This window comes from Microcebus murinus, chromosome 11, assembly GCF_040939455.1.
Source record: "Microcebus murinus isolate Inina chromosome 11, M.murinus_Inina_mat1.0, whole genome shotgun sequence".
In the NCBI taxonomy this organism is placed as follows: Eukaryota; Metazoa; Chordata; class Mammalia; order Primates; family Cheirogaleidae; genus Microcebus; species Microcebus murinus.
In genome coordinates, this window is record NC_134114.1 from 56,180,995 (window position 1) to 56,200,865 (window position 19,871).

The following is a 19,871-nucleotide window of genomic DNA, read 5'->3' on the forward strand; positions in this document are numbered from 1 at the left end:
GTCATCTGGCTTTCAAATCACTTTCGGTTCGATTTCTCATATGTAATCTTTGTGAAAAGTCCTGGTTTTGATTATCAGAATCAACAATAACAGTAGATATGGGCTGGGCATGGTGGCTCATGCCTGTAATCCTAGATCTTTAGGAGACCGAGGCAGGAGAATCACTTGAGGCCAGGAGTTTGAAACCAACCTAAGCAACATGGCAAGACCCCTGTCACTGCAATAAAAAAAAAAAATTAGCCAGGCATGGTGGCAGATTCCTATAGCCCCAGCTACTCGGGAGGCTGAAATAGGAGGATCACTTGAGCCCAGGAATTTGAGGTTGCAGTGAGCTACAATGCTGTCACTGTACTCCAGCCTGGGTGACAGAGTGAGACTCTGTCTCTTAAAAAAAAAAAAAAAAAAAAAAGAGTAGATATGAAGACCAAGTAACTGTCTGGTGAGATGTGATAGAAGTTCAGATGCTGAGTGACTTCTGTGAGTCTTATCATTCCTAGCTGTAAGATAAATGTATAAGTGTCTAGCAAGCTTTAATAATGCCCTAAAGGAAAGAAATTTTTGCCACCAGGGATATTTAACATTGGTCTTGACTGGTGAGCTCTAAACCTTGTGATCTATTACCTTAGACTACACAAATATGATCCCTCTGAAGAGATTCAGAGTATAGATTACCCCTTCTTCAAAGAAAAATAATACACTCCCCCCTAAACTACAACTATATTTGCTATAGAATATTACTTGGAAAAACTTTAACCAACCCTCAATGGACAGGCATAGCAAAAGGCAAACAAAATGGAGTAGATATGGTTGAAGAGTTTGAAGAAAAACTAGGGGAATGTGGAATCACAGAAGTCGTGAGGAGAGAACATTTCAAAGAGAAGAAGTGGTTAGTGAAATCAAATGTTAAGAAAAGATCAAGGAAGATATAGACAGAAAAGTAACCACAGGATTTATTAAGAAGGAGATAGCAACCTTGGAAAAGGCATAATTAATGAAGTGCTAGGGAGTCATAATCAGACCAGGATGGGTTAAGGATTAAATCTGAAGTAAGGGAACAAAATTCTTTTCAGATAATTCTTTCAAAAATTTTAGTTTTAAAGGGAAGAGCATGAAGACATAGCAACAAACACTTATATGCAGTGCTCCTATGTGCCAGTCAATGTTCTAAGAGCATTACACATACTAATGTAATACTTATACCAATAATGTAATATAGGTCCTTTTACTATCATCATTTTACAGATGGGAAAGTGAAAAATAGAGATTTTAATGTAAAGACACAGAGTGGTTAAGTGGTGAAGTCTGGACTAATATTTGTTGTTTGATTTCATTTTTTTTTACAGAATTCAGATTTACAGAAAAGTTGCAAGAAGAGTATAAATAATTTCTGGACACCCTTCACCCAGATTCCCCAAATGTTAACATTTTGCTACATTTGTGTTAGCTCTCTCTCTAGGTATACACACATATTTTGTTTTGTTAATTGATAAAATTGTTACATATACCCTTATTCCCCAAAATACTTTAGTGTAAACTTCCTAAAAAAAGGAATGCCCTTACCCAATCATAGTAAAACAATTTTAAAATTAGGAAACTAAATATTGAACCAATACTATTACCTAATCTATACATTTTATTGAGATTTTGCCAATTGTTCCTATAATATCCTCTATAGAAAAGAAAAGACAAAATTATGTGAGGCATAGTATTGTCATGTTCTTTTTGTCTCTTTTAATCTGAAAAAGTACCTGAGTTTTCCTTTGCATTTCATGACACTGGCATTTATAAAAACAGTACAGTTATTTTGTAGAATACCCTCAATTTGGAGTTATCTCATGTTTCCTAATGATTAGATTCAAGTTATTTGCTTTGGACAGGAATGTAATAGCCCTGATGCTGAGTTCTTTTCAGTGTATCATATCAGAAGGCACATGGTCCAATTAATGGCAATGTTAACTATGTTCATTTGGTTAAGATCCTATTTGCCAGGTTTCCCCATTGTAAGTCACTACTTTAACCTCCAGAATTAAAAAGTACCTTAAGATGATATACTTTGAGACTGTGCAAATACTCTGTTACTCAAATTTTCACTCACTAGTTTTTAGTATTTGTTAATAATTCTTGCCTGAATCAATTATCATTGTACTAGTTGGCAAACAACAATGTTCTAATTCCATCATTCCTTCTACATTTACTAGTTGTTTCTGAATTGTAAGGAAGAGCTTCCCTTTGTTACCTATTCAATCATTTATTTATTCATTGTGATGTAGACTTAGAGATTCTTACCCTATGCCAGGGGTTATAATCCTTTTACTATCATTATTTTTTTTGCTGAAATTGGCCAGGTGGCAGTCCCTTCAAGATGGCTCTTGAGCCGGGCGTGGTGGCTCACACCTGTAATCCTAGCTCTCTGGGAGGCCGAGGCAGGCGGATTGCTCAAGGTCAGGAGTTCAAAACCAGCCTGAGCAAGAGTGAGACCCCGTCTCTACTATAAACAGAAAGAAATTAATTGGCCAACTAATATATATAGAAAAAATTAGCCGGGCATGGTGGCGCATGCCTGTAGTCCCAGCTACTCGGGAGGCTGAGGCAGCAGAATCGCTTGAGCCCAGGAGTTTGAGGTTGCTGTGAGCTAGGCTGACGCCATGGCACTCACTCTAGCCTGGGTAACAAAGTGAGACTCTGTCTCAAAAAAAAAAAAAAAAAAAAAAAAGATGGCTCTTGAGTCCTTTAGTCATGTTTCTATCACTCTGTGAGTACTTTGCTGCTTTTGTTTAGCCCAACAGGATGTTCCAGGCTCATCTTGTTCTTTCTTTACCCTAGCTCTGAAATCAGCCATTTCTCTAAGGAATCCTGGTTCCTTTAAGTGGAGAATAGTATTTAAAACTGAAGACCTACCCATAAAAAGGAATGAAGTACTATATTCTACACCATGCACGAACTTTGAAAACATGCTAAGTGAAAGACGCCAGAAAAAAAAGGCCACATATTATTGTCCAGAATAGGCATATCTACAGAGATATAAAGTAGATTAGTGGTAGGCAGGGCATAGAGCAAAGGAAGGCTATGCAGTTTCACTCTGGGACTTTTTTAGGGGTGATAAAAATATTCTACAATTACATAGTGGTGATGATTGCATAAGCTTATGAGTATACCAAAACCCAACAAATTATATACTTCAAAAGGGAGAATTTTATGGTATAAAATCATATCTAATTAAAAAGAGAAAGATCTAGGTACAAGGTATACTCACTGGTCCTGGGTTAGTATTGTTTCCAGGCCCTCTCAAAGGACAGCACTGGGAAATAGATGCTTGTATTTTCATTTACACATTCATATGTGACCCTTAAATGTGTACATATATTCACACAACACCTAGCTATCTATATTAAAACCCCATGAAGCTCACACTGCTATCTCCAATTCCAATCTAACACAGCAAGTCTCATTCTATCCTTGCCCTTTTCAGATTTGTAATTACCCTCCTACAACAGCACAAAATCTTAGACCACAGTTTGAATCTAGTTCAGTTCTCCTAATCACTACCACATACTGAATAAAATTCAGTAGAATTCAGCAAACATCTCTTAATTATACTCACAGTGATATTGTCCAAGAGTTTGGCCATATGTTTAATAATTTCACCATGTTGTACAGGTTGCATTTGAAGTAATTTCTTTATAACAACCACACTTTCAGCAACAACTATTTCTGAAAAAGAGATTATTCATATTAAGTATGTATAATTCAATTCAAATACAATATGCTTGGTAAAATGTAAACATAAATTAGCAAAACATTCTACATGTCTTAAAAGACCAGGTGAAAGGAAGGTATAACCAAGAGTGTGCTCCCAAATTTTGGGGGTGAACACCTGTCTTAAGTAGAAAAGAACCTCTGTTGCTGTCTCCTAATTTCTGTTATCCATTTCTAATCTCTGTTTCTTTAGATCAGAAAAGCAGCAGAGGTTGGATTGTACTGCTCACCATAGTGTCCTGTGTCTTTAGCTTTTAACCAGAGCTCTCAAATATTGCTCTTTGATGTCTACTGATTATATAGTGGTAATCAAATATCTACAATCTAAACAACATTTCCCCTATTCTATAGAAAACAGCAAGCTAAAAAAATTTCCTTAAGTGATATGTCCAGAAAAGTGAGTGGTCAAGATGAGTAGTAGCAGAAAAGATGTTACTGTAGAAATAGCATAGAAGAGTAGGACTTGCGAGCTAGACTGTCTCTATTTGTCCCATAAGTTCACTCTTTCTTTTTCTCCCCAGCTCTGTGCCCTCAGAGGTCCACCTGTAGACTACATCAACCAGACTCCCTTGCCCCTGGCTTCTAGTGGCAACAGGAAGCTCCAGCAGGAGATCCGGGGAGAGAGGAGAAAATATTTATTATCCTGTATCCCTCCCCTGCCAGCCTCCTAACTATCACATGCAGTCCTCTACTGAAGGTATCAGTTCCTATGAGTGGCTCTCTCCTAGAGGGTCTGGTAACTGCTGTGCCTCCTCCTTGTGCCCATTTTCTTGAATCCTAGGTATGGTAAGGGCTTCCCATTGTTGCCAGCCTGTTAGCTCCAGGGTAATACATTATACCTTGTTGGTTTCCCTTAATCCTGCCCACACTGTATAAACAGTTCCTTCATTAAATTGTCATCAATCTCCCTTTTAAAGTGGGCCATCTGTTTCTTGCTAGGGCCTTAACTGATACAGTAACTGCTACTGGAAGTGGTTAGGAAGCAAATCCTCAAATCAGAATTATGGGATCATACTAAAGTGGCTAATCACTGGTCCAGTTACTTTTGGGTGACACCAGCAGAGAAATGTAATATAACTAGTCTGAGAACCTGACCTTATGGAATAAATCTTATATAAAGTATTATAAATGCTACCAAAGCCAACAAAATAAATCAACATTGCCTTTACTTATTATTTTGACTTTTTTTTATTAATAGGTCTTCATAGATATTAGAGATTCCCTGGTATATACTAAAAGGGTTTATTTTAATATTATACTAGAAATAACATGATTTGTTTCCTGTTACTTTCTCTGAAATATATTTTATCTTGCTCTCCTAAAGAATATAAACAAAATTTATCATTCTAACCATTATTAAATGTATGTATTTCAAATTGTATAACTTTCTCCATGGGAATGAAAAATTAGCTAATAGTTAACTAATATTAATGCTTTAGTTTACAAAATGTCACATTTCATTTTCTTCTCACAGTAACAAAAGGTAGATAACCTATTATTATCATTTTAAAAATGAAGAGACATGCATTGGAATTATGACTGTCCAGAATTTAAACTCAGAACCAGGATGTACCATTCTACCTATAATAATGTTCTATATTATTATGAGCATGTATTACTTCTAAAAAGACCACTTCTTTGTGCTATGAGAAAGACAAAGGTAAATCAGAATGAGATCCTGCCCTCATTAAGCTTACACTCTAGTCGGAAAAATAAAATGGTTATGTAATTACTAGCATAGCAATATATGATAAGTATAAAGGAATCCATAGTATAAAAATCAATATTTTAAAAATGTATTATTGCAAAACTAGCCTAAGGAAATAATGTTGCATTATTTTAATTATCCATAATACAGAGGCAGGATTGGTTATAGTTGAAATATGTATTTGGAATATTATATATCCTTTGGAGCTATATTGGTTTTGTATTGTTGCTGTCACAGATTACTACAAATGGAGTAGCTTAAACGACACAAATTTATCATCTTACAGTTCTGAAGTCAGAAGTCCAACAGTTCTTATGGGGCTAAAATCAAGCTGTCAATAGGGCTTCGTTCCCTCTAGAGGTTCTAGGGGAGGAAAATCTGTTCCTTGCCTTTTCCAATTTCTCGAGGCTGCTCCACCCTCCTTGGTTCAAGGCTCCCTCCTAACAATCACATCACTCTGACCTCTGCTTCTGACATCTTCTGACTTTCCTGCCTCCCTCTTTCTCTTGTAAAGGCACTTTTGATAACACTGGGCCCATAGAATAATCTCATCTCTGAAACCTTAACTTAATCACATCTGCAAAGGCCCTTTTGTCATATAAGGTAACATGTTCACGAGTTCGGGGCATTAGGACCTAGGAACCTTTGAGGGGCCGTTATTCTACCTACCACAGGTTCCTTTTCATTCCCTTCAAGGAATTCCACACTACTTTTCCTTTATGCTACCTTCAGGTTTTGAAAGCCGTCAGCACTGTGATGTTACTCACCAGAAGCGCAAAATAATCCTATGTGCTAGGCCTATCCTAGCTCCCTCCTTGTCCTCAACTAAACTTAATGGACCTAACTCTAAGAAATATAGTCTACTATTACACACATTTTACAAATGAGGAATCAGGCACATTAGGTAATTTATTCAAGATACCATCAACATTCAAACATAGATAATCTAGTTCTACACGTAAGCAAACAGCTGGCAGCAGAGTGATTAGTATATGGGAAGACTATAGTATATTTGTTTTATATTACTATCTCTTTCCATGAGACTCCATAAAGGCAAGAAACTTCTATAAACTAAATGAGTACTATATTAATGTATTCAACATTTATTAAATATATCAACTAATTCACGTCCTGAGTAAATGTTTATTGAATTATTAAAAAACTAAACAAAAAAAGGTCTTCCACCGCTGATCCTTTTAGTTTATAGTAGATGGCAATAAAATTATTCCAGACAACCAAATTTTGCTAATATGTTACCTGAAATAAATTATCTTAGGCAACTAAATTATCCTAAGTCAACTGAAATGCAGATTTCTCCTATTAAACATATTTAAGAAATTTGTTTTTCAAATTAACCTTAGAGAGCAAAATGGTCTATTTTAAGGGCAAGCTTCGAGTATGCTTAGAAAAGTCCTCAACAACATACACATATACAAAACTACAGATCTAAGAGAAATAGATTAAACATATATAAAAAACAAAGTTTAAAGACACATTATCTAAAGAGACAATGGGGTATCAATTTCACTAAATCAAAGAATCACAGATTCTTTTTTTTTTTTTTTTTTTTTTTTTTTTAAAACCTTGGTCACTCTTTGACACAGATTCTTAAGTCACAAAAAATCTTGCAGATTTGAAGGAAACTAAGGCTACATTCATAGTATTTATTTCTAAAAGTAGATCTTTAAATAGGAAGTGGAAGGGGCTCTACTGTTAATGTTAAAAATACTATAAAATGTACTTTTATATTACTGATTTTAATATAGTCTATTTGTTTTACCTCTTAATTTTATTGAGACAGATTTCCACACTACAAAAAAAATATGTAGCATATATGAAAAACATAATTAATTGGGTATTATAGGTTAATGATGATTATACAACCAGAACCTGGACAACGCAATTTAATTACGTTTGTTACTATTCAAACTGCAGGGGAAAAAAAATCTATGGCTATAAAGAGTTTTGATTTACCAAAAACAAAAGCCTAAACATCAAAATATTAGAGTTTAAATTACTAATCTTCCTACTTTTTGCGAGTGATTACATATAATATTACTCTTCCAGTATCTAATTATAAATAATCTATTCTTCCTTTAAAAGTGCTAGGGCATTTATGTTTTAAATCAAAGTGAATAAAAATACTTTTTGTCAAGTTAATATATTATAAAAAGCTTTAAAATCCACAGCTTGAAATTTTCATATCAGAAAAAAGAGTCAAAAATAAAATTGAGAAAACTTGAATATGTTTTGTATAGAACTAATCAGTGTTCTAACTAATTTCTAGTGGGTTTTTTTTTTTTTTTTTTTTTTTTTTTTGGTATGCTACTAAATCGTAAAGAACAACTACTCTGGTAAACTTTGGTTCATAATCTTTAATGTTCTGGAATTATTTTCCCAAGGAGTGTGTTTTATTTGGTCAAATAGAAAGTCATTATTAATTAAAGATACAGGAAAATAAAAGATACGGTTTTACAGTCACATTTTAAAGTGTGACATAGAAACAGAGACAAAAATATTAGTCGTTGTTAAAAATAGCAATAGATAAAATGGATGACATTTATCATCCTAGCTCCCCTGTTACTCTGTACAGACAAAACAATTTTGTAAACTATGTTCTTGATAATTTTTGTTGGCATTTATTTGAAATTTTAATACTACATGTAGACAAATGTTCTATCTGTCATAATATCTTGAGTTTATAGGTACAAGTTTAAAATGTTATGTCCACAACAAAAATCAATGTTATTTAGGAATACATTTTCTTTAAACTTTGTTCATCAGAAGTAATTGCAACAATGTTACTGTTTTCTAAAGAGATCTACATGTGGAAAAAGATAATTAGGGATAATAGGATTATCATCATGAAAAATTATTTCTCAAATGAAATATTTAAAATAATCAATTTGGTTACATTTCACCTCATGGCTGCTATGTCATATGTGCCTGATATGATATAAGTATATATTTAAAATTCCACTAATAATTTAAATGATTTTACACAGAAAATTATGCTTTTTCAAAAATAATTTATTTTAATCAAATATGCAATTATAACAAGTCATCTAAATAAAGTATTTTAAAGGTAAAAGTTGAATTGTTTTTCTTTCTCTAAATGGTCCCATTAATTCTAAAGACATACCTGTAAAATAGCTGACACGTTACCACAAAACAATGTAAAATCTAGATTACATATTTTACTGGATATTACCTATACAGTTACCAAACACTTAGATATCAATTGGCTTAAAATATGAAGCTGTACCAAATTGATAGCTTTTGAATCTAGTTAATCATTAATATAAAATTATTAGATGAATTTCTGGGGGGGGGGGAAACATTGAAGGTACACAGTTAACATTTTTTGATCTATCCACTTCTCCATGTTATAAAGTCATTTGCCTGCTTTTAGCACCCTCTGCAGGTGAACCAATATTATGCATGGCTTATATGTCATTAAAAGGCAGTAAGATAGAACCTTTGTGGAAAGGGTACAATGAAGGTGGTTAAACTGTCAAGAAGTAAAAAAAGCAAATTAAACTTTCTTAGTTCTGTTGAGGCAAAAAAAAAAAGTGCTAGTTAATTATCTAATTTACTTAAAAAAAAAACCAGAATGTGTGCATTTATGTTCATTTCAAGAATAAAATGCTACTTATTGTGACTATACTAATGACATATTAGGAAAAATTAAAATGCAAAGTTAAAAAAGGTTACAACTTACGGATAATACCAAAAATATTCAAATTATAAATCACTTGAAAATAAAATGAAACTGTGAACTTACCATCCCTGTTGGATAGCAGACAGACCAGGCCATTGAGGCATGTATCAGTGACTTCTGAGATATTGGTTGCACATCTGCCTATAGTCTGAATAGTAGCTGCTGCAAACTGTTTATCCTGGCTTTTCACATAGGTCTAGAAAACATTAGTTCAATTAGTTTACACATTGGTATTATGAAGTGAACCAAAAACCCTATTATATTAAGCTTTGTCAACATATAACAATTCCAGAATACATAATCTTCTCACAAGCACAACAGGAGGCCCAACTGATGACTTAGATTAATTTAGTTTTGTTTTAAGAATGTGCCTATAGAAGAAGCACATTTTCAAGCCAGGCTCATTGACCTGTGGCCACAGTGGCTTGAGACTCCAAAACAGATAGTAGGGAGCAGTCACCCAAAGATAGCAATTAGTTTAAGTGCAAGGTTGAAAGAGATGATGAGAACTCTCTCTTTGGAGGTTTCAGTTCATTTAACCAGCAGCATCTGTGGATCTATGAAAAAAAAGGGTCACTTTTTCAGAGACACTAACTCTAAGAACTGGGAGAAAAAGAATAAGACCAGTATGCTATTCACAAATATTTTACTTTCAAGATGGTATCACAATGGATGCAAAACCATAATAATAGCTACAGTGAGCAGCACTTCAATAAAGACTAAATACTCAGTTTACGACAAAATGTCATACTTTTGAAATAGGTTCTCTTTAAAAGCACACTTTTAAAAACACTTTAAATAGAACATTTATACAAACTTAAAAATAAAAAATCACTGATCAACAATTGGATGTTAAAATATATTTACAAAATTTATAGGAGAATTTCACTTGAGTTAGAACTTTCCCAATTTAAAAAGCTTTCATTGTTAACAGAAACAAATGTACTTTTAATATGTATATTTATACTTTATATCATATTATATATATATAGGATTTAAAATCCCATTTTCCACTGAAATTTTTTTAAAAGATTCCCAACCTCAAATGAGAAGTATACAATTTAAAATTAACACTATGGTTATCTAAAATACAAAAAAAGATATACATTTAAATGGTGTCTAAATGACAAGTGGGGGAGAGAATTTAAGAATAAAAAAAAAAGACAAATTTAGTAAGAATGGGACCAAGGTGATTAAATATGAGGAAATAAACAAACATGGAATTAAACTTTCCTAGTTCCATGAAGGTAAGACCGACTGTATTTAAAACTGTTCCCAAATAGATTGCCCAATTTTTTCAATTAAAAAAAACATACTTACAAATCTTCAGAAAAATTCAATATTTTACTCAAAAAGTTATTAAAAGCAAACTGTATGTAACTGTGAACATAACACATAAACAGAAATAAAGTACAAATTTAGACAATAATAAAAATGAATACGTGAAGAAAGAATATGCTTAAAAGTTTGACTAAAAAATGGACCTTATTAAATATTCTCATCTTAAATGAAACAACTAAATCACAGATATTCTGAAACAGGTTTAGTGTGTAACCTCTATACAACCAAACACTACCCTAAGATTACCTAAGATTCCCTTCCTACAATCCCAGGAGAATTGACATAAGCAGAAAATAGACAGCGAGAAGAAACCTAAAGAGATTACACAGGACAACAGAAAAAGGGACAAGAGCAAACATGAAGACCAAAACTCAAAGATTAATAAATAAAAGAATGAAGTAAAATGAAATTCAGCAATGATCTATAGCTAATAAGATTAATGGATAACAAGATACTACGTTTTCTGGCATATAAATATGAGTGGGTCTCCGAGACATCTTAATTTTATAAGGAATTTTTCTAGAAAAATATATAGCATAAAAAAGTAATCCCAGTTATGAAAATATAAATCATGGACATACCATAATATTCTACTATCCTCAAAAAACTTTAAAACCACATAGCTAAAAAGAAATATAATGTCTATATAGCTAAAAAGAAATTTAATATCGGCTTATAGAAGAATTATGACAACAAAATAAATCTATAAAAATTAGGCATTGATAAAAACTCTGTAACTAGTGTGCGGTATGTGGAATATTTTTTTTTTTTTTTTTTTTTTTTGAGACAGAGTCTCGCTTTGTTGTCCAGGCTAGAGTGAGTGCCGTGGCGTCAGCCTAGCTCACAGCAACCTCAAACTCCTGGGCTGCAGTGATCCTTCTGCCTCAGCCTCCCGAGTAGCTGGGACTACAGGCATGCGCCACTATGCCCGGCTAATTTTTTATATATATATCAGTTGGCCAATTAATTTCTTTCTATTTATAGTAGAGACGGGGTCTCGCTCTTGCTCAGGCTGGTTTTGAACTCCTGACCTTGAGCAATCCACCCGCCTCGGCCTCCCAAGAGCTAGGATTACAGGCGTGAGCCACAGCGCCCGGCCATTTTTGTTAAGAAAACTGCAGATGGGATGTAAAACTCATACTACTGACATAATGTTTTCTATTGCTGTGCTCCACCACTAAGGCTTCAAAGATGACCCTTCCATCATAAAAGGCATAATGTCCATCAAGTAATTTTTGAATACTATTTTTTGAGGAAATAAGCTAAGAAGCATCTCATCCATAAGCACGCATGGTTTAAAAATATAAAAAATAAAATAAAGATAACAATTAAAAATATCATAGTGAGGCACTTATAAACCAAATGTTTTTGAGTTGTACATGAGGCTAAAATTGTACAGTGTCTAAAATAGTGATAGATCAATCAAACAGGAACAACTAGGTAAGAAATGTCCAGGGTTTTGGAATCACCAAATAAAAGAAAAAAAAAAAAAAAAAGAAATGAAGCCATTTTCATGAGTAGAGTACAGAAAGGATTACAGATGATGACAACACACAAATATGACATCCATTCCAGAAATAAAATTTCAAACAAACTTATAAACCAAAGTCTTTCAAATTCTATGAAAACATGGAAGGAAATATTCCATTTCCTTTAAGTTATAAATTTGTAGTTAATGCTTATTCTTAAAAATTTATCGATTTCTTAGTTGTTACTCTTATCCCAAATCACTGTTTTATTTACATAATTATATATTTCTAGATTGGGAAAAATACAAATTTACCTTAAGAATTGAACATATGTTTTATAAGTAATTTTATAATTAGCAATATATACATACCTGAAATTCTCGAAGAAGAGTTGATATGTTAGCTTCATTTGCCAGGTTTGTCAAAATTTCAAGCTATGGTAGAAAAAAAGAGAAAGTAAAGATTTGAAAACATAAGTAATAAGATAAACTTAATAAAGTCTAGGCATTTAATTGAAAGATAATTTCTATTTTTAAAAAAATCACACTGTCACCAATGTGGTGAGGCATTATACCCTTCAAGGTGAACTTAGTCTGTCTTCTTATGCCTATACAGAGACTAGACAGTTACTAGTTCTTAAAAAATAATTAGAAAAAGGAGACTCCTATACCTTACTCATTGTTTGTCCCAACTTTACAATTTATATCTAATTAACTGAAACAATTTAAGCAGTTTAACTTTTGTCATTTGTTAGAAAAGTTAGAAAACAATTTGCCCTCCATCTAATACCTGCTTTCTAGATACCAATTGTCTTGATTTGTTCTCCTACATTCTACCATCCCAAATACTTAGGCATTTTAATTCCTTCTTCTGGATTTATAGATATAGGAAATATATAATTACAAGTCCATCTCCAATGGGCTTGCAAAAAAATTTTTTTTTACTCATAAAAAAACAGTTAATCTGAGGAAAATCAAGAAAAAGAAAAAAGGAAGAGAACACATGAGACAAACAGAAAATAAGACGTGGACATATAAATATACTCATATCAGTAATTACATTAAAATTAAATGATCTAAATATACCAATTAAAAGGCACGGATTGTAGAAGGAGTTCTTTATATATTCTTGGTACTACAAGACATTTATTCAGATACATGTATCAGGAACGTTTTCTCCCAGTTTATGCCTAACTTTTCGTTTTATTTTGGTGACTATATTTTGACTTTTTGAACAACTTTTTAAAAACAATCGCAATCATACAAAAAGTTACATGTATAGTATAAAGAACTTCTTTTCTCTCTGAACCATTTGAGACTACAGTTGCCAATCTGATGCCGTATCATGCCCCAAAACTTCTATGTATATTTCCTATAAAAAAGGACATATTCTACAGACCACAGTACAACAAAGAAAATCAGGAAATTAACACTGATGCATTACTTCTGTGCAATTGTCACTATGCATTTAAGTTCCATTAATTGTCTCAATAATGTATAATAACAGGATCCAGTTCAATATCCCATATTATATTTAGTTTTCCCCTTCAGTCTGAAATCGTTTCTCAGTCTTTCTTTTGACTTTCATGACTCTGAGACTTTTGATGATTAGAAACCAGATTTTTGGCCGGGTGCAGTGGCTCATACCTGTAATCCTAGCACTTTGGGAGGCCGAGGTGGGTGGATCACTCAAGGTCAGGAGTTCGAAACCAGCCTGAGCAAGAGCGAGACCCTGTCTTTACTAAAAAATAGAAAGAAATTAATTGGCCAACTAACAATATATAGAAAAAATTAGCCAGGTATGGTGGCACATGCCTATAGTCCCAGCTACTCAAGAAGCTGAGGCAGAAGGATCCCTTGAGCCCGGGAACTTGAGGTTGCTGTGAGCTAGGCTGACACCATGGCACTCTAACCCGGGCAACAGAGTGAGACTGTCTCAAAAAAAAAGCAAAAAACAAAAAAAACAGATTTTTTATAAAATATCCTTGAATTTGGGTGTATCTTAAATTTTCTTATAATTAAACTCAGTTTCCATGTAAATAACACATAATTCTAATATTTATTGAATAGTCCATCTTTTCCCCATTGGTTTGTAATGTCTCTTCTATTATATAGTAAATTTTCTCATTTATGGGTATGTTTCTAGGCTTTCTACTCTATTCCACTTACTTTTCTTTTTAAATATCATACTGTTTTAATCATTATAGCTTTATATTCCTAACTCCTCTCTACGTCATAGTATCTTTACAGAGAAAGATAACTCTGAAAACAACACTCTTTCATAATCCCTAGTATCAGCATAAATTGTGCTTTTCACCTACTCCCAACCCTTCAACCTCCCAATCAACTTCCCAACAACAAAAAAAATTGACAATGTCATTCTTTTAAGACCCTTCCTAACATCATGTTTTACAAATCTTTCAAAAAATTAGCCTCACCTTTCTGTTTTCACAGCACTCAATTTAAATTGCTGTATCTCCTAAAATACACAGTGCTAAAATTATCTATTCACATACTTGTCTCCTTCAGCATGAGTTACCCGAGGTGTAGGCAGCATGCCTTAACTTTATCAGAATGTAACACAGTAACTATTAAAAGTACATAAGAATACAGATTAGAAAGTATCAAGAAAAATCCTTAAATGTATCTGTTTTTAGAAGAGCAGGACTCCATTTTGCAGATGCTAGAAAGTTATAGCACTATCTCTGCAAAGTAAACATGTATTAAAAGTATCTAAAAAATGAAAACATACACACCTTCAGTGTCTTGATCATAGTTGGATCAGTTGACCTAACATAGAAACTCTTCAGATAAGGTTCAAACATGCCCTAAATTACAAAAAATGAATATATAAATACATTTATGGTACTAATATGTTCATTTGCCTCTTAAATTGTGTGTTCTTATGTACATACCTTTCTTTGAATTGACATGGTTGCTATATTTTGTAGGACAATATACTGCACCTCCCTAGAAATTAAAAGAAAACTTTCACTGGGTATATTTTCCAGTGAAACATCTTTGAGTTAACAGTACAATGATGAAAAAGAATCAGCAATAATTTACATAATAAATTAGAAGTGATTCATCATGAGGAAGAATTAAAACCAATTTTATAATAATGTACTCCTAAAATACAAAGTCAATATTGTATCTGGTTGGAAGATTGGAACCTTCCCACAAGGAAGGTACTCTTAGAGTTAATGGTGTAAACATGACCACAGTGAGAATGTAAACTCTATGACTAGAAGGCTCATTCTGTCACTCAATCCTGCCCAGAGTGAAGGCCAGAATTAAAGAGCAGTCATATGATATTTTTATTTATATTTTTATGTTCAAATATATAATAGAACTGAATCTGGTATAAGGTTTCCTGTGAAAGACCCATTTCAGATATTTCTGATATCCTTTGAACTAGCATAGAAAAGAAAAATTATTGAACTGACAAGAGAAAAGAATGACTAGATATAAGGACAGGGAGAACAGGAACACAAAGGAAATGTCATCTCACTTGTTACTAAGGAATGGCAAAAGCTAGTCAAGGGCTAAAGGAGAGTGCTAAGTTCTAGTAAAGGGCAAAAATAAATATATACCTTTTTTTTCCTACCCAGTTAGTGGAAGTGAGCACTCAATGAAAAAATGAAATTTTTAATTTAAAACAACTCATTATTGCAAAATATCTATGGCTTGCTAAATAGCTGAAACAAAGTTATTCTTAAATACAGAAAACAAACAAAAAAAATCTGATCTCAAACTTGAAATCATGTTTCTCATGTTAAATATCATGGGAACTCAATATAAGTGTTCTGAATATTTCACTTGAATCACTGAATTATAAGGAGGTAAAATTAAAAAGAAGGTGGCATGCATCCTTGCTTTCTATGTAAATATCTATAAAAAACTAAAAGAATATGTAATTATTTAAAATGAATAGCTATTAAAATTATAGCTCTCTTCACACATGTGCATAGAAGGAAGTATATTTCAATGGAAATCAAACAGGGGAGGGGATGTGCAAAAACCTACCTAAGGGGTACAATGAACACTATCTAAATGACAGGCACACTTATAACCCTGACTCAAGCTTAGAAAAGTGATCTATGTAACCAAAATCATTTGTACCCCCATAATACTTTGAAATAAAAAAATATATATAGCTCTTTTTTTTTTTTGAAGAGAAGAGTTTATTAATCTGCTAGCATATGAGGAGGTTGGCAGACTCCCTTGTCTCAAAAATACCAACTTCTCGTTTCTGTATAACTCTCTTTTTAAAATAGAGCAAACTATAGTAATTAAGTCAATCTGATAGTACTTCAGTATAGTTTTCAGTAATTCCAGATTTACTAAAACTCCCAAACATCATTATTGTCATACCTAAAAATATCAAATACTAAGCTACTAGTGACAGCATATACTTTATGCTACAAAATATTCTCAGTCTCTTTGGGCTCAGGTTAAAAATTTTTCAATATTTATCATTAAGTTTGAGATAAATGTTATAAATGCTTTTATATTGATCCCCTTTAGTATAAAATCTTATGGATAAAATGTAGTCAGAGCTATTTATTAAATGCCTAAAAGATAGATTATATTTGTTCAAACATTACTTTTGAAGAAACACAAAAGAAAAAACATATTTGAAATATTGACTTACCTATTGCTACGAAGTAAACGCACTAGTGATTTAGAAATAATGCCAGTTTCAGATTTTGGTGCTATGTGCCAATATAGCTGAGCAACTGCCATAACCACCTAAAAGATAAAGCATGAAAATAATAGGAACTAGGAAGACTGGGGCAATCTATTATTTCAAAACACATTATTAGATATTGTTTCCTTTAACTCCTACAAAATTCCTGTGAAATAAAATATGTTGTTTGTAGTGAGTTGAAGAAGATAGACCCCAAATTTTTGTCTATCCTCAGAATATGATCTTATTTAGAAGATGGGTCTCTGCAGAAATGATTAAGGTAAGGACTAAAATGAGATCATGCTGGATTAGAATAGGCCCTACATTCAATGAGAGTGTTCTTATGAGAGACAGAAAAGGACACAAAAAGACAAAGAGAAGAAGGCAGTGTGAAAATGGAGGTAGAGATTAGAGTGATGCATCTACCAGCCAAGAAATGCCAACAACTGCTAGCAACCACCAGAAGCTGGGAAAGAGTAGCTTTCTCTCTCAGAGCCTCCAAGGAGAACCAATGCTGTTTACACCCTGATTTTGGACTTCTGATATACTAAAATGTGAGAATAAATCTCTGTTGTTTTAATCCACCCAGTTTGTGGCAATTTGTATGACAGTGCTAGGAAACTAATACATCCTCAGAAAAGAAAATAGATGTTAAATGATCTACTGAAGATGTGACAGCCATTATGTGGCAAAGCTCAACAAGACACCCCAAATTCCATGCTCCTCCTAGTACTGCTACTGCTCAGACTGGGAATTTTTAAGAATTCAAGTGTGCCTTTCAAAATGAAGCCAGATACTTCAGGATAACAGTAAAAGTAGGCTGAAATAAAGAAAAATCAGCACATTTAAGTTGTAATTAAAGGAACTCCATTAAAACAATGTATCTAAAGCAGCATTTGAAATAATCTTATTTTTCAAAGTGCAGACCTTTAAAATAGTCTTTAGTTCAAAGCCATTATAAGGGTGATTAGGATTTCTTTGTCTCAAAATATAAGAATACTGTGTTTCCCCTAAGGGCCTTCACACTTAGATTCAGAGTGATAACTGCAGGGACATAACTATAGAACTTACCCAATCTTGTCTTTGGTTCAAAAGATATACTAATATTACTTTATTTCTGTTTGGTCTATAAAATTCTAACAAATATTTGGCAGTTTTATGTATGCCTAAAGTATATAGCACATGAGAGTGCTTGAGGTAAAGAGAGTTTCTTCTGAAACTAAAACACTGTATTTTAAAAATTACAGATCACAGGGCCTAAATTTACTGTTGTTTGGCATTTGTTGTACTTTTGCTACAAGACTGATTATGCTTTTAGACATCAGTCAAGAATTTTAGGAGTACAAGAATATCTCAGTTCTTCACTTATGATCTATAAAATATGCTTTAATTATAGAATAAACTCTTAAATTTAAAATCTTACAAAGATAAAAGAATCCCAATTAATGACTGACTTAATACAAGGTGATAGTCATTTGTAAAAATATTAAAGCACATAGCTGGCTAATTAAGTATTTAGTATATGACAGAAAAGAAAATTGAAGCTTAAATTTTAATGTATTTTATACATCATAATTAAATGTTATTCCATCACAAATAATAAGTCCAATCCTACTAGCAAGAACATATACTGTACTTTCTATGGATGACAATGTTTTTAAAATTCTAGCTTCCACTTTGTATGTCATTCATTCTAACATATTAGGGCATTCCAAAATCCAAAAGGACTAAACAATCTTTTTTTTCCTCAATATTTACAAATCCAACAGTTTAAAGTTTCTTCTAAACTCAAAATTTGAAATGTATAGGCTAATTTATAAAAGCCAAAGGAAAGCTCCCAAAACTCCAAAATCCAAAAAGACTAAAAAAAATATATAGCCTCAAAGGCCTTCTACACTTACATCATGTATGTTCACAGTTAAGTACAAACTATATTCACTTCTCTATTCTTAAATATTCACGCCACTATCACCTCTGTTTCCAGCATCTATCTGCAATTCAATCTACACAGCAATGACTAAGTTTTCTGAAACAAATTCTGAAAGTCTCTCCATAAACCTGAGTATAAGGTTAAGAGAAAAGCTATTCACAATTCTTCAAAAGTCAGCCTTTACTTATATTTAGCAGCATCAAAAAACAGTGTACCAAAATATACTGGGACAAAAAGTAAACTACCTCAATTTGTTTCATCATCTGAGAACAATTTTAATTAGTAAGTATTTGAACTTTAAAATCAATTTTTAAGAAAAACTTAAATTAACAGTGATTCACTCATAAAGCAGAGTTTTAGATGGCATATTGCAGCTACCTAACTAGTGTCTGGCTAAGCTAGGGCACACTAAAATAAAATCATATTTTACAACATCAGTGGAATAATATTTTTGTTATGACTGAACATGTTACTGAATAATGATTTGGAAACAATTACTAGGTGTATGATAAAAACTGTTGCTGATTACTAAGATATACAAAGGTGTAAACCTTAAATTCTCAAGAATCAGAAAACAGTAATTCACATAAAATTCCTCATATTTAAAGTTTTCACTAATGTAAGAAAACAATTCATTAAGAATATTCTCTTAATTAAAAAATTTTAAGGCCGAGGCGGGCGGATAGCTCGAGGTCAGGAGTTCGAAACCAGCCTGAGCAAGAGCGAGACCCCTTCTCTACTATAAATAGAAACAAATTAATTGGCCACCTAATATATATATAGAAAAAATTAGCCGGGCATGGTGGCACATGCCTGTAGTCCCAGCTACTCAGGAGGCTGAGGCAGGAGGATCGCTTGAGCCCAGGAGTTTGAGATTGCTGTGAGCTAGGCTGACGCCATGGCACTCACTCTAGCCTAGGCAACAAAGCAAGGACTCTGTCTCAAAAAAAAAAAAAAAATTTAAGAAAATGTTTAACTTAAATTCATTAAGCATTTAGATATAATGCTTTTCAGTTAACAGGAAACACAAGGTTTAAAAGAATAAATTAAATAACATTATAAAAGAAGCAACCAGGCCGGGCGCGGTGGCTCACACCTGTAATCCTAGCTCTCTGGGAGGCCGAGGCGGGCGGATTGCTCAAGGTCAGGAGTTCGAAACCAGCCTGAGCAAGAGCGAGACCCCATCTCTACTATAAATAGAAAGAAATTAATTGGCCAACTGATATATATGTAAAAAATTAGCCGGGCATGGTGGCA

General features: G+C 33.0%; 1 protein-coding gene across 5 annotated transcripts in view; it reads right to left on the minus strand.

Annotated features, from left to right (window-relative positions):
* Positions 1-19,871, minus strand: part of AP3B1 (adaptor related protein complex 3 subunit beta 1) — a 227,706-nt gene that overhangs the window by 119,908 nt on the left and 87,927 nt on the right. For all 5 annotated transcript variants that reach the window (XR_012921698.1, XM_012766761.2, XM_076008138.1 and 2 more), the window contains exons 9-14: positions 16,649-16,746; positions 14,910-14,964; positions 14,751-14,822; positions 12,367-12,429; positions 9,249-9,381; positions 3,602-3,711 (exon numbers count right to left, since the gene is read on the minus strand). Coding sequence is in view for 4 of the 5 variants with exons in the window: in XM_012766761.2 (XP_012622215.2) it covers positions 3,602-3,711; positions 9,249-9,381; positions 12,367-12,429; positions 14,751-14,822; positions 14,910-14,964; positions 16,649-16,746 (531 nt within the window). In the remaining variant the exon portion in view is untranslated. The remainder of the gene's footprint in view (positions 1-3,601; positions 3,712-9,248; positions 9,382-12,366; positions 12,430-14,750; positions 14,823-14,909; positions 14,965-16,648; positions 16,747-19,871) is intronic.